This window comes from Teleopsis dalmanni, chromosome 1 (assembly GCF_002237135.1).
Source record: "Teleopsis dalmanni isolate 2A chromosome 1, ASM223713v2, whole genome shotgun sequence".
Taxonomy (NCBI): Eukaryota; Metazoa; Arthropoda; class Insecta; order Diptera; family Diopsidae; genus Teleopsis; species Teleopsis dalmanni.
In genome coordinates, this window is record NC_051846.1 from 17,864,357 (window position 1) to 17,877,576 (window position 13,220).

A 13,220-nucleotide genomic window follows, 5' to 3' on the forward strand; every position below is an offset into this window, starting at 1 on the left:
AGGACTATCAGTTGCAACAGCAACATACACAAGGCGGTGCTGTGGAAATGACTTCAACTTCTGTTTCCACTGAGAATTTTGCTGCCAATGAAATGATAGAAAATGTGCCAAATGCTGAACTAGCGTCACCAACAATCGTGTATACGACACTTTTGCCAACACAACAATTCCAAAGTCAACTCCAGCAGCAACATCAACATCAACAACAACAGCAACAACAACAGCAACAACAACAGCAACAACAGCAACAACAACAACAACAACAACAACAACAACAACAACACCAACAGCAGCACCAACAACATCAACAACAACATCAACAACAACATCAGCAGCAGCAGCAGCATCATCAACAAAATTCGCAGCAATTACCACAAGAACAATTACAGAAAAATCAACAGCACTTAGAACGACCACAACAACAAATTCAATCGCAACCACAACAGTTACAACAATTTCCCCTAGAACAACAACTACAAGCTGATGGAGCGCAGTTAAATGTTCAAAACGCTTATCAATCACAGGAACATTTAATACAAGAAAAGAGTCAGGACCAAGAGTCAGAATTTCAACCGCAATTGAAACAACAGCACCAACAAATAAACCATCAATTGCAACAACATCAATACCAACCACCACTACAACCCTCACCTCAGCATCAAGAATATCAAGAACACAAAGAACCAAAAAAAATTTACCACGTCCAACAGAAACTGTATCATCCACAGCAACAACATACATACCAACAGCAAAAACAGTTACATACGAAGCAGCAGTATCAATCTCAGGTGCAGCAGTCATCAGCACAAAATCAAAATCAAAATCAACATCAGCAAATGGTAGCTCCATCAAATCAACAACAGCAAATGCATGGACAACAAAGTCATGATCAACGCAAACAAGCACCATCCAGTAACAATCCTCATCCTAGAAGAAAATATACAGTCGAATACGGCAACAGCAACACCAATATTAACAACAACACCAACAGTCTTAATCAAAATCAAAATCAAAATCAAAACCAAAATCCACATCAATCATCAAATACAAATAGTAGTAATGATTCTATTGTTCAAGGAACAAAATCCATGTCATGGACAAATTCATCGCAACATAAAAAATCCACAGCTTCTGTAGCTGTTACAGCAACGCCAACTTCAAATGTTAATTCGAATGCGGGCAAACAGTACAGCCACTCTCGTACATACACAAATCAGCATCATCATCATCATTCTCAGCAATCACAAAATAATTACAGTCAGCCACAGACACGCGGCCATAGTGGAATGAAGGGGCCTTCATCACCGATCGCAGCAGCACCACCGAATGGTGACCGTAAGCATAGCCAAGGAGATCAAATACCAAAAGTAAGCACGAGCACGGCTACCACCAACATAATAAATAATATTAATAACTCTGCAGTTGTCACACAAATAACTACCTCCGTTGGGTCAAATTCTTCTCCGCATAATATACCACCAAGTCAAAATTCGTCTAATAATGAAGTTAATGCGCTGAGCAATAAACAATATCCAGGATTTGCAAATAAAAAACAAGCAATTGCTACAGCAACTACGTTAGATACGCCACCAGCAACTGCAGTCACAGCACCAACGATTAATTTAGCACCACCTATACCAGCAGTCACATCTTCTACCAATACTGGATCCACTTGGGCCAGTTTGTTTATAAATAAAAACAGCATAACCAGTAATACTGCCGTATCTGCAAGTGCTCAAACCATTTCTAGCACATCCCTTGACAAAAGTAATGATTCACCAGCTTTACCACCGCCCTTTTCATCTAAGAAACCCATAGCTAAGGTAGCACCGTATGACGGCAATAACTCAGTCGTCGCACAAATTACACTGCCAATAGTGACACCTGGTACCATGTCATATTCAGCCGCTTCAGCTCAAGGTTTATTGAATACTGCAACAATAGGTCAGTGTGCAAATGCTTCCCGCAGCACTAAAACACAGTCAACAGTTACAACACAAGCAGTGCCGCGACGTAATAGCGCCCATCTTGATGAATGGTCTCAAAAATACGCTGATCATCTTGTTAAATATAAAACCGAATTGTCGAACGTTAGCTTACGTCCACGTGGTCTAACAAATCGGTCGAACTACTGTTACATTAACTCCATACTGCAGGCTCTTATGGGTTGCTCACCGTTCTACAATTTGATACGTTCTATACCAAAGCAAGCGGCTACATTGTGCGATGTCAAAACTCCCACTATAAATGCAATGTAAGTATAAATGATCCGGTGTGACCGTTCTGAAGTCACAAGTAAGTCAGCAGTTGAGTTTATTTTCCCATACTCAATTGCGTTACACTTGTGATATAATAATTTGGAGTGTTTAGAGCTTTGCGATTTAGGCACCGTTCTGGTCCTATATCGCTATAGCAACAATCTCTTCTCGATTTTCAAAAAACAAAGTATTGCAAAAAACTTGATGGATTTTTGCACTTTTTTGAAAATGCACACTTACCGAGTTTAAAAATAATTTTTGCCTTAAATTGGGAAGTTTATATAATTAAATTGCTTTTTCCAACAGGATTTCGTTGATGTCAAACTTTTCTACATTACCAAGCGGCCAGCGGTTGCGTACTAATAATAAAAATTCAAAGGGTAAGGATGACTTGGGCGTTGAGTTGCAGTGCGATCCATCGTTTGAACCAACCGAGATATATAAGCTGTGGAATGAGAGCCGCGAAGAACACTCTGAAGGACGCCAGGAAGATGCTGAAGAGTTTCTTGGATACGTTCTGAATAAGCTTAATGATGAAATGCTAGAGGTATTTGTTAGTTGACATTATAGTGAATTAAAACTAATTATTCCTGTGTTTAGGTTGTTAAATTAATTGCAAAACCAGCTACAACAAATGGACAAAACGATCAAAATGAAAACGATGATGGTGATGCTTGGCAAGTAAGTCTCTAAGAGTGACTTTGAGATTAGAACTTTTATATATATTTTTTTTTTTTAATTTTTTGGAAAAAGTGACGAAAATCGAGAAAAGTGATAAAAATTAAATTTGTTTGGTTTTTGTTTTGTAGATGATCTGTAATAATCGCAATAAAGGTAGCATTACCCGACAAACAGATTTTGGCAGAACGCCACTGAGTGATATTTTCCGTGGCGAATTACGTTCCCGTTTGCAGCGCGAAGGTGAACATTCTACGGATGATATTCAACCTTTTTTTACTTTGCAATTAAATATTGAAGTGAGTATTTAAATTTGAAAAAAAAAACTAAAAAATTAATTAATTATTGTTTATTATAGAAAGCTGCCTCTGTTAAGGAAGCTCTGGAGATACTTGTAGGTCGAGATCAGTTGGAAGGTGTGACCGGCAGCAAAACGAAACAAGAAGTTGTTGCTTGGCAACAAATGACACTTGAGAAACTGCCTACGATATTGATATTGCATCTAAAGTGGTTCGATTACAAGTCTGATGGATGCACAAAAATACTGAAAAAAGTCGATTTTCCAGTTGAGTTAAAAATTGATACGAGTACGTGTACATAATATGTTCTTAGAAAAATAAAATTATTATTAATGATTGTTGAAATTATTTTTTTATAGAAATATTAGCTTCCAAGAAGTATTCACAAAAACAACGTGCATATCGTTTGTTTGCTGTGGTTTACCATGACGGCAAGGAGGCTTCAAAAGGACACTATATAACTGATGTCTATCATACCGGATACAATAGTTGGTTGCGTTTTGATGATAGTACAGTAAAGCCAGTTAATGAAAATCATGTTCTGTATCCACATATTCCGCGTGTACCCTATCTGTTGTATTACAGACGTTGTGATACACTGCCACATACGACAGCAACAGCCAACAATGCTAACACCAATAGTTCCTCAGGTAGCAGAGCAAGTGATGGAAAATAGATAGATAAATATAACTATTAGTCGTATTTATGATTTGATATCGTAGATAAAGTATAGGACTATAAATTTTATATTTTATTTAATTTTTGCATTAGTTCCAATTTAATATATTAGTTTAACATAGTTGTAATGTGTGCAATTAGAAATTGTATATACAATTATTAGGGCATAAAAAAATATTCTATCTAGTGGTAATTGGTTTAAACATATGTACACATAGATGTATACATATACATATACATGAGTGCCTGTGTGTGTGTCTGTGAGGTCATTAAAAAAGTGGTCATAAATGCGTTATATGTCGTTACTAATATTACTATTATATAAATAATATATATAATTTTTTTTTTATTAATTTAAGAGCAATGTATCCGTTATTATGTATAGCTTTCAATATATAGTTAAAGTTAATAATTTAGAAATTTATATTTAGGCTTATGTATTATACAAAATTCCATACGCAATAGAATAATTATTATATTGATATAAACAAATGAACTTTAGATTTATATTTTATAAAAAGATACAATATATTTTTACACTATATTTAAAATATTAAATATTAAGTAGGACTATAGCATGAAATCATAAATAGAGAAGAGTATATTTTGATATAAAATGTAAGTTATAAATATATAACAATATTTCAACGAAAAATTTTTACAAATTTTTATAGTGAAGTGTAAATTTTTATACAAAAAATTATTATTTCAAGTAATTTGTACAGCGAAATACAAAATGCATTTTTACATAAATTATAATTATCTTAATAAAGTAATATATTATAAGGGTTTAAGAAATAAACATGAGTAGTGCAAATTAAAGATTTCTTCAAACAGAAGATTAGTAAATTATTTTATTGACACCAAAAAGCAAAAAACAAAAAAAAATAATATATATATATATATATATATTAATTAATAATAAAAAATATTGGACTTTTGGACTAAAATAATAGTGTAAATATGAGACAAAAAAGAAATAATTTATTAGTTATTGTTAGTTAATTACTATCATAAGTTATTGAGTGAATTTTTGTAATTCTAATTATGCAAGTAATTAGACTAAATTTTAAATCAAAATAATTTTTAATATAATTAATATCTTCAGAAGTGAAATTGTTCATTATTACGTTTCGAATACTTTGTTTAATTATTAATTGAAAATTGAAATAAATACATTTCATTTCGTTTTGTCAATTGCATTATTTTGTAAATGCTGTATAAATCAAATCGATTGCAATGTAAAAAACATTACTGTTAAAATTTTCACTCTATTATTAAAATTGAAGAGCCACTATAATTATAAATAATTATATTAAACATTTGTTAGTACAAAATGCAACTGCAATGCGACTTGATATATTTCATAGAAATTAAAAGTAATATTTATTATATAAAACCATAATTGTATAAAAAATATACTTTAAATGAAAATGTGAAATATTAATTTTTTCACCAATTAATAATTGGTGATTTAATTATAAAGTTATTCGGGTAGATTGAATTTTATACAGAATAACAATATTTAATAAAGATTTTTAATATGAAAGTATAGAAATAGACTTAAAATTTCTTGAGTATCGATAATAATTTTCCAATTTTGAACTGTTGTAAATATTGTAATTGCAGCATCTTTTTACTATTTGATACTTTATGAAGCATTCATAAAACTTAATTAATTATATCTTTCTCTTATATTAAAGTGAAAAATTTTTTTTTTTGTGGTTATGCGAATTTTTAATATAGTTAAATAAACAAATTGCTATATTTTTTAGTTGAATGATTTTATAAAATAAGCTATTATTTTAATAATTTACATTTTTTATAATTATATTTATTTTATATATTTATATATATAGCATATATAGGAAAGTAAATATCGATACGTTTTATTTATAAAAGTTGATATAATTGTTTTTATAAATGATATAAAATCGTTAATGTTTTTTTTGATCATTGTGTAAGTGAGTACTGTTGTATTTAGTGTTAGTTATATATATTTGTAATTTAAGATAATTTTTAACCAACCTATAATATACAAAAACTATATAATATATTTCTTTTATTAAAATTATGGAAAATTTAATCAAATGTAATAAATTTATATTAGCAAAACTAAATGTGCCAATCAAGCCAAGTATACAAATTTGATTCATCTTGTATATATACTGGATATATGAAAGTTTTCCGTGATGTATAAATAACGTCGAGCAATAACAGAAATACAAATTTTAATATATGTGTATATTGTATGATTTGATTGACTTCACTATTGCATGAATTATATGCATTAATTAATTAATTGAATTTACTAAATTTTTGAATACATCGATTGGCAAGTTTTTATATTGTAATATTTTATATATAAAACACAAATTCGTTTTTATTTTTTGTAAAGTTATAAGAATCTATTTTATTTTATTTTGTATACATAACTTAAATACATAATGTAATTAAATTACATAAATAATATATATTCTATGAAAAACCATTTTACAAATACATATTTAAATACATTGTTGCCTATATAAAAATTATCAAACATATTAAATATCAAAATATCAAAAATATTCCTCAGAACATAAATTTCTCAAATTAGAAGAGAATTGATTTATTCGATATTTCCTTATACGTAGCATACAATGTAATTCTTATATAATTTTCTAAGTATAAGTAGTAGGTTCCTATTTTTAAGCCTTGCTATGTACGATGGACGTAAATAACGTTTGCAATGATCAAATTGAACAGCAGATGAAATGAAAATGATGAATTACTAAATAATGAATATATATTTACTTTTTGCGTTTCGATATGGTTTTTAAAGCATTTTTTGAATTACATTTTTGTTTTTTTTTTTTAATTTATAAAGATAAATTCTAAAAATCCCTAACACTTTCAATCATAGTTTCTTTTCAAAAATATATACATTACAATTAACAGAAAATGTATTTTAAATAAAAATACATTACAACAAATAATTTTAAATAAATGTGATAAAGTAAAGAATAATGATGGATTTAAAAAATATTAAATGAAAAAAAAATTTTCTTTTTTAAATTTAAAGCATCCGATGTTTTTTTTACGAAATAACTAACAGAAGGGTTACTGTATAAACTTAATACAAATCCTCAGTTTTTACATATTTTAATATATAAAAATATTTTTAAACTTTATAGTATATATTGTAATTAATATTAAACTATTATGTACTAACACGAAGGTGTATTTATAATATGGTGTTTATTAATTTTTATTGAATACTCTTGTTTCTTAGTTATTTGTGTATAAAATATGTTATTAAATTTTTTATTATTATATATTTTGTTAATAATTCAGTTAATTTTAATTTGAATAGAATTGTGTTGGTGTGCAAAGTAATTCTTTTAAACTAAATTATAATGTTTATTTATGACTTTGGTTCTGTCTTATACATAAAATCAAACAAAAAAAAAAATGAATAAAAGTTCAATTAAAAAAAAGTAGATTGGCATACCTTATACTTTGTTCTTAAAAATTAAAATACTTTGTTATTATTTGTATACCAATAAATATTCAATATAAATAATTAAATTATATATATATAATTAAAAGTTTCTATATTAAGTTGATAAAACTTTAAGAAAAAAAATATAAGTTTGATTTTGTAAAATTTCATTTAATAATTGGCATTTGTCGTTATTGTTATTTTTTCTAATTAATTGTTTGGTATTTACATATTTTGTATAGATATTATAAATGAATACAAGTGAAATAAATTAAATCTTCCAAAATATATACTTAATTTTTTTTATATAAATATATAAAATGACATAAAATATTTTAAAAATACAATTTAAGCTAAGAAAAATATAACAACAATTGGCAAGTGCACTTATTAATGTATTTTATTATAATAAATATAACTAATAACAATAAACTAACAATAGCTCATAAAAATATTGTTTATTTAATAAAATATATAATAAATACTTTTTACATAATATACAATATAACCAAATGTGAAATGGCTTATATAATAGCAATTGTTTATTTTTTTTATATAATGCATAATTTATATTTAAATTATATTATGAAAAGAATATTATAACTGATATAATTTTATCATAATAGTAGTTACTAAAAAATTAAAAGAATAAATTGAGATATGCAGCTACATAAAAATAAAATTGAATATGTAAATGAAATAAATATATTAAATAAAAAGAATGTCTTTTCTTTGATTCAGATCGGTAAGATAGTTTTTAATATATTAAACATGTAAGCATCTTGCAACACTGAATCGAAAGCTAAATTCTATATTACAATATCTGATTAAATCATCTTTCATAATTATTTTTAACACTATTATTATTATTTAATTCATAACATTCCTATGAGGAACATGGGTCTGAGGTACATAGGTACTGAACTCTGTCGGCTTTTAATTTTTTAAGTTCATTTCACATCTGTCCATAAAGATGAAGTTCTGTCTATATTTGCCTCTTCTATGCCTTGGTTTGCACGGAATTCTTGTTTGACTTGATGATGCCCTCTGTCGGTCCTCGGTAATTATTTGCCAGTCTCAGTATTTCTTCAGAATTTGATGGATGTGTGTTTATGAACTATACTTTGGTGTTGTACTTGGCTAGAATATTCGTAATATGCAGTTAACTGCCAGAATTCAGATCAGTATTGTGTTCGATGTCAGATCTCATCAAAAGTTGTTCTTTCTTTAAAATCAGCATTCTTCATAAAACCATTGCGCTTTAAAGTTTGTTTTCTCATTTACGATTCCAAAGGCTTGTTTATCTTTTGCGAATTTGTTTTAATATTAAATCTTATTTAAATAATTGTTTCATTTTAAAATATATGCAAAAGGAATAGTTGCTATCAGGAGGAAGTTATCTTTATATATGTGTACATAGTGTAGATTCAAGTCGAATATATAGAAATTGTTTTTGTAGGTGATATAAATATGTACGATAGAAGCAGAAAAATAAAAAAAAATAAATCAAGAAATAAATAGGTTGCAAAGTTAGATTAACTTATCTAGCTAATTAAGATGGTAGAGGTAATGGATCATATACTTAAGGGAGACAGGTACAAGATTAACGAACCGTGTTACATTATTAAAGTGAAGTTGGACATGTTATACACCGAGCTCTAATTAAAACCAAGACCAGCTTCATTTAAGGGTTGACTAGATTAGATTTGCATTCTTAAATACGTGTGGTGCTGTATGTCGTATCTAAGTTGATTTCTATAAGGGGGAACCATAAGCGCAACACTGTTCATCAACTAAACAAAGAATGCTGTATGCAGCTTGACTACAGTGATCATAGATGAATCAGCATAAACAGTGAGTTAGCTTCAGTGCACACAGATGTGCGTAAGCAGGAAGCGTTAATTTGTGTGTAGGATAAACTCCTACACAAAAACTTCAATATTGCGCGTTGTCTTATATTTGATTTAATACAAAATAAGACAAAACTTAAGTTGAATAATATGGGGAATATGTTAAATCCACATAACAGACATCAACTAGGAAATTTAGGAAAATTTTTAGGCAGGAACTAATAGGAGGCATTTTATAAGGAAATGCGTAAAGACATGGGCATAAGTGAAGTGAAGCATTTCACTATAGTGTAAACGCTGTGTGGTAAGAAAAGTAGCTTTAATGTTAAGTTGGGCGAGATTTCATATTTATAAATTAATATTAGAAAATTATAAATTATATTTAAAATTTATTTATTTCTATATTTATAATTTATAGTTTATATATTTATAAATTATATATTATAGGAGTTTTATAAAAAATAATTAAAAAATGATTGAACACAATAATGCAGAACTGGTGAGTTTACTTGTTAATTATTTTTATTCATTTTTCATTGGCTTAAATAAAAAAGAGGATTTATTAATTTATATTAATCTGATTAATAAACCAAGTCAATTTGTTTAATTGCAGTTCACCTTTGAAAATTTCAGCGTATCTCTAATCCAATGTTTAACATGTAAAGTGCGAGGAGAGACACTGCAATGCATTCGATTGTAGAAAAAGAGTCGAAGTCAAATTAATTTGCACACATTTCAATTCGTTAATAGAATTAAAAATACTTTTTAAAATTTATTATTTAGATGTGATGTGAAGCGTGGAATATTGAATTGTAAGAAACCAGTTTTGAAAATTGTATCTGCACAATCGAATATTTTTGTGTGCATGACGACGATCTCATCAGTTCATATACGGCAGTCTGCTTAAGCGATACTTTCTCTTGAATGGTTCGTAGGTTGAATGGTTGACTTGGAAATCGAAATGTTTGCTTTTACCAAAAAATCTATAAAGACGAGAAAGATACAAGTGAAATGAAGTGATGCAAACGCACCTCAGTCACGTCGAGTATTGATTGAATGGCTAAGATCGCGAGAAGACGCATGATTCGATTGACTTTGTTTAGTGAATACCCACGCGTGAACGAAATCATTAAACTTTTAAAAATAGAATCATTTCATAATTAATTGTAGAGTAAACAATGTAGTTTTGTTGTGAAAATTTGAAATGTTTTATAAAAACTTACTCTGCCTTTTAATTGGTTTAATTGTTGGCATCAGATTAACTGAATTTTGGAATTACTTCAAGTTTAACGTCAGCAGCCGCACAACCGAAGCAACAAATGACTCAGCTAGTACTACTGCATATAATGGCGAACACAGTGAGGGGAGTTCATTGGCGGCGCATTTATACAATAACACTCGCGTGCTCTGTTGGATCATGACTACCCCGGCGAACCATCTGAAGCGAGCACTGCATGTGAAACAAACTTGGGGCAAGCGTTGTAATAAACTGTTGTTTATGAGTACTCAGGAAGATAAATACCTCGATGCTATTAAGCTGCCAGTCTTAGAGGGACGTCTTTTTCTATGGAATAAAACTCGTGAAGCTTTCAAATATATATATGAACATCACTTGAATGATGCAGATTGGTTTCTTAAAGCTGATGACGACACGTAAGTTGACAGAGGATATGAAAAATTTTTAATGAAATATGAACACGTAATTTTTAACAGGTTATCAGTTTTATTTAAGTAAAATGAGGACAATATGTAAGACAAATTATACTATAAATATGTAATCCAATATTTTTTGTGGACTGACAATTATAGTTAAGTTGACCAGGTATCTATTGTTTCAAAGTGGAATAATAACAAATATTTTTTGTCTTAAAAGGAGACAATTCCAAACTTAAGCCTTTGTCATCCTTTTGCATTGTAAGAGATTTATTTTTTAAGTTTGCTTCCACAATTTTTTTTAAAATAACTAACTAATAACTAAGCAAGTTCATGAAATAGTCCCAGAATATGAGACAACATGTTACAAAGGTAAACTATTCCGCTAAAATCAAAAGTGAAATCGAGTCCAGTTGAAAAGGTCAATCATAGATTATAAAAACACGGTTCCTTATAAATAGCGAATTTACAGTTATTGGTGCTTTTAAAAGACGAGATCACGTAAAACGATCCTAAAATAAGAAGAAACAAGTCGTTGGTTATGTTGGTGAAATTACACGAACAACACTGCAGATATTACTAGACTCATTCATAATAATTATTATGTTCTGCCAAGGAGAAGAAAAAGTATTACCGAATGGGTTTATTGTTTACAATTTTCTTTTTGTAAAATCTTTGCATTAATCACTTTTTCTTAGTAAAATTGATTTAAGACCTCGATGGAAAACTCAAGAAAAATTATTATCTCTATACTATATTATATGTTTGATGAAAATTCGAGAAGAGCCATAGAGATCCACCAAGTTTAATTGAAATTTTAGACAAAGTTTTCACACCAAAAGCTTCGATTTGCAATAAACACGGTTAATCATGTCTTAGGACAGTATATATGAAAGTGTGGTTGTTGTGTGCATTCCTTGTGACCCAAGGAATCCTGCTGGTATTGCCTGTGTAGATAGTGGTGAACGACACTTGTTTGCCTGGACCTTCGAGCGGCTCTGGTACTTAGCTTTGAACACAGCATCCGCTTATGAGTTTCTAGGATTTGATAGTACAAAAAAAAAGATATGAAGATTAAGTTTTTTTTAGTTTTAATTTAAAGAGGATTTATGAAATGAATGTAATACTTTCCTAGGTTGTCTATATATAATATAATTAATAATAATTTGAAGTGTGATTTAGGATTATATATGGACAACATAAGTTACTTTTTTGTATAATATTCTTTATTCAATTTTGTAGCGAACTATTTTGTGACTAATTTAATACTAATATATAAATTGTATTCTAACATATTTATATTCATATTTTCTTCTAATCTAGCTTACTTTTTAAGCATAAAATAATTTATTTTAATTTATAACTTTTTTTATTGTAGTTATGTCATCATGGAAAATTTACGTCTCTTCCTTTATCCTTTCTCAAAAGATTTTCCTGTTTATTTCGGTTGCAAATTCCACCCATTCGTTAAACAGGTAAATAAACATAAGTTAACCTTCTCAATTTCAGTTTCACTTTCATTCTTTCCATCGACTTCAATTCATCACCTTGCATTTTGCAACATTTCCCAACACAATGTTAATATTTGTCAATCACTTATGTAACTCAACAATCAAACAATCACACATCCATACTTCATAACAAATCATCTACAACAACACATCCTCATCATCATCACCACCAACCTGAACATATTGACATATGGTTTAACAAAATCCTTTGAAGGGTTACATGTCTGGCGGCGCTGGCTATGTACTAAGCAAAGAGGCACTACGTCGATTTGTTGAAGTGGGCTATACGAACAGAAAGCTGTGCTCCCATAACAATCTCTCGGAGGATAAGGAAATGGGCATTTGTTTACAAAATATTGGAGTAGTTGCTGGTGATTCGAGGGATGAATTTGGCCAAGAGCGCTTCTTACCATTAGCACCGATACATTTGCTGCCAGTCGACACCTCAGAATGGTACACTGCATATTTGTTTTATAAACAAGATGAGGTCAGTGGTTAACCAGTTCATGTAAAATAAAATATCCATTTTTTGTCGATTTATAGAACTCATCCTGCTGCTCTTCACGTGCTATTTCATTTCATTACATTAAACCAAAGGAATTTTATTCGTTGGAATACCTTTTGTATAAAGTGCGACCATTTGCGGTGCATGATGGGACTAATAAATTACCTGATAAGGCAAATATGACTGCATTGTTCTATAAGTGGAGACATGAACTATCGGATAATATATTTAAAAATTAGTTTGTAGGGTATATTACAATAATAAAAACATGTGTACATATCATATTTATTAAAAATGCAAGGAT

General features: G+C 29.1%; 2 protein-coding genes across 2 annotated transcripts; both read left to right on the forward strand.

Moving 5' to 3' along the window:
* The first annotated feature begins 284 nt into the window (after positions 1-284).
* On the forward strand, positions 285-4,367 carry LOC119672085 (ubiquitin carboxyl-terminal hydrolase 10). The gene is made up of 6 exons (XM_038083048.1): positions 285-2,254; positions 2,565-2,805; positions 2,859-2,939; positions 3,068-3,235; positions 3,295-3,523; positions 3,595-4,367. The coding sequence occupies exons 1-6, from the start codon at positions 837-839 to the stop codon at positions 3,909-3,911; spliced, it is 2,454 nt and encodes an 817-aa protein (XP_037938976.1). The 5' UTR covers positions 285-836; the 3' UTR covers positions 3,912-4,367.
* Positions 4,368-10,129: 5,762 nt separating this feature from the next.
* On the forward strand, positions 10,130-13,220 carry LOC119669108 (glycoprotein-N-acetylgalactosamine 3-beta-galactosyltransferase 1-like). The gene is made up of 4 exons (XM_038078889.1): positions 10,130-10,900; positions 12,279-12,375; positions 12,626-12,898; positions 12,955-13,220. Exons 1-4 carry the CDS (start codon positions 10,452-10,454, stop codon positions 13,153-13,155), a joined length of 1,020 nt encoding a protein of 339 aa, XP_037934817.1. The 5' UTR covers positions 10,130-10,451; the 3' UTR covers positions 13,156-13,220.

Coding starts and splice junctions, on each gene's coding strand:
- LOC119672085 (XM_038083048.1), top strand. CDS start 837: ATGGTAGCTCCATCAAATCAACAACAGCAAATGCATGGACAACAAAGT. Junction 2,806..2,858: donor TTAATGATGAAATGCTAGAG/GTATTTGTTAGT, acceptor TCCTGTGTTTAG/GTTGTTAAATTAATTGCAAA. Junction 2,940..3,067: donor ATGATGGTGATGCTTGGCAA/GTAAGTCTCTAA, acceptor TTTGTTTTGTAG/ATGATCTGTAATAATCGCAA.
- LOC119669108 (XM_038078889.1), top strand. CDS start 10,452: ATGTTTTATAAAAACTTACTCTGCCTTTTAATTGGTTTAATTGTTGGC. Junction 10,901..12,278: donor CTTAAAGCTGATGACGACAC/GTAAGTTGACAG, acceptor TTTTTATTGTAG/TTATGTCATCATGGAAAATT. Junction 12,899..12,954: donor TGTTTTATAAACAAGATGAG/GTCAGTGGTTAA, acceptor GTCGATTTATAG/AACTCATCCTGCTGCTCTTC.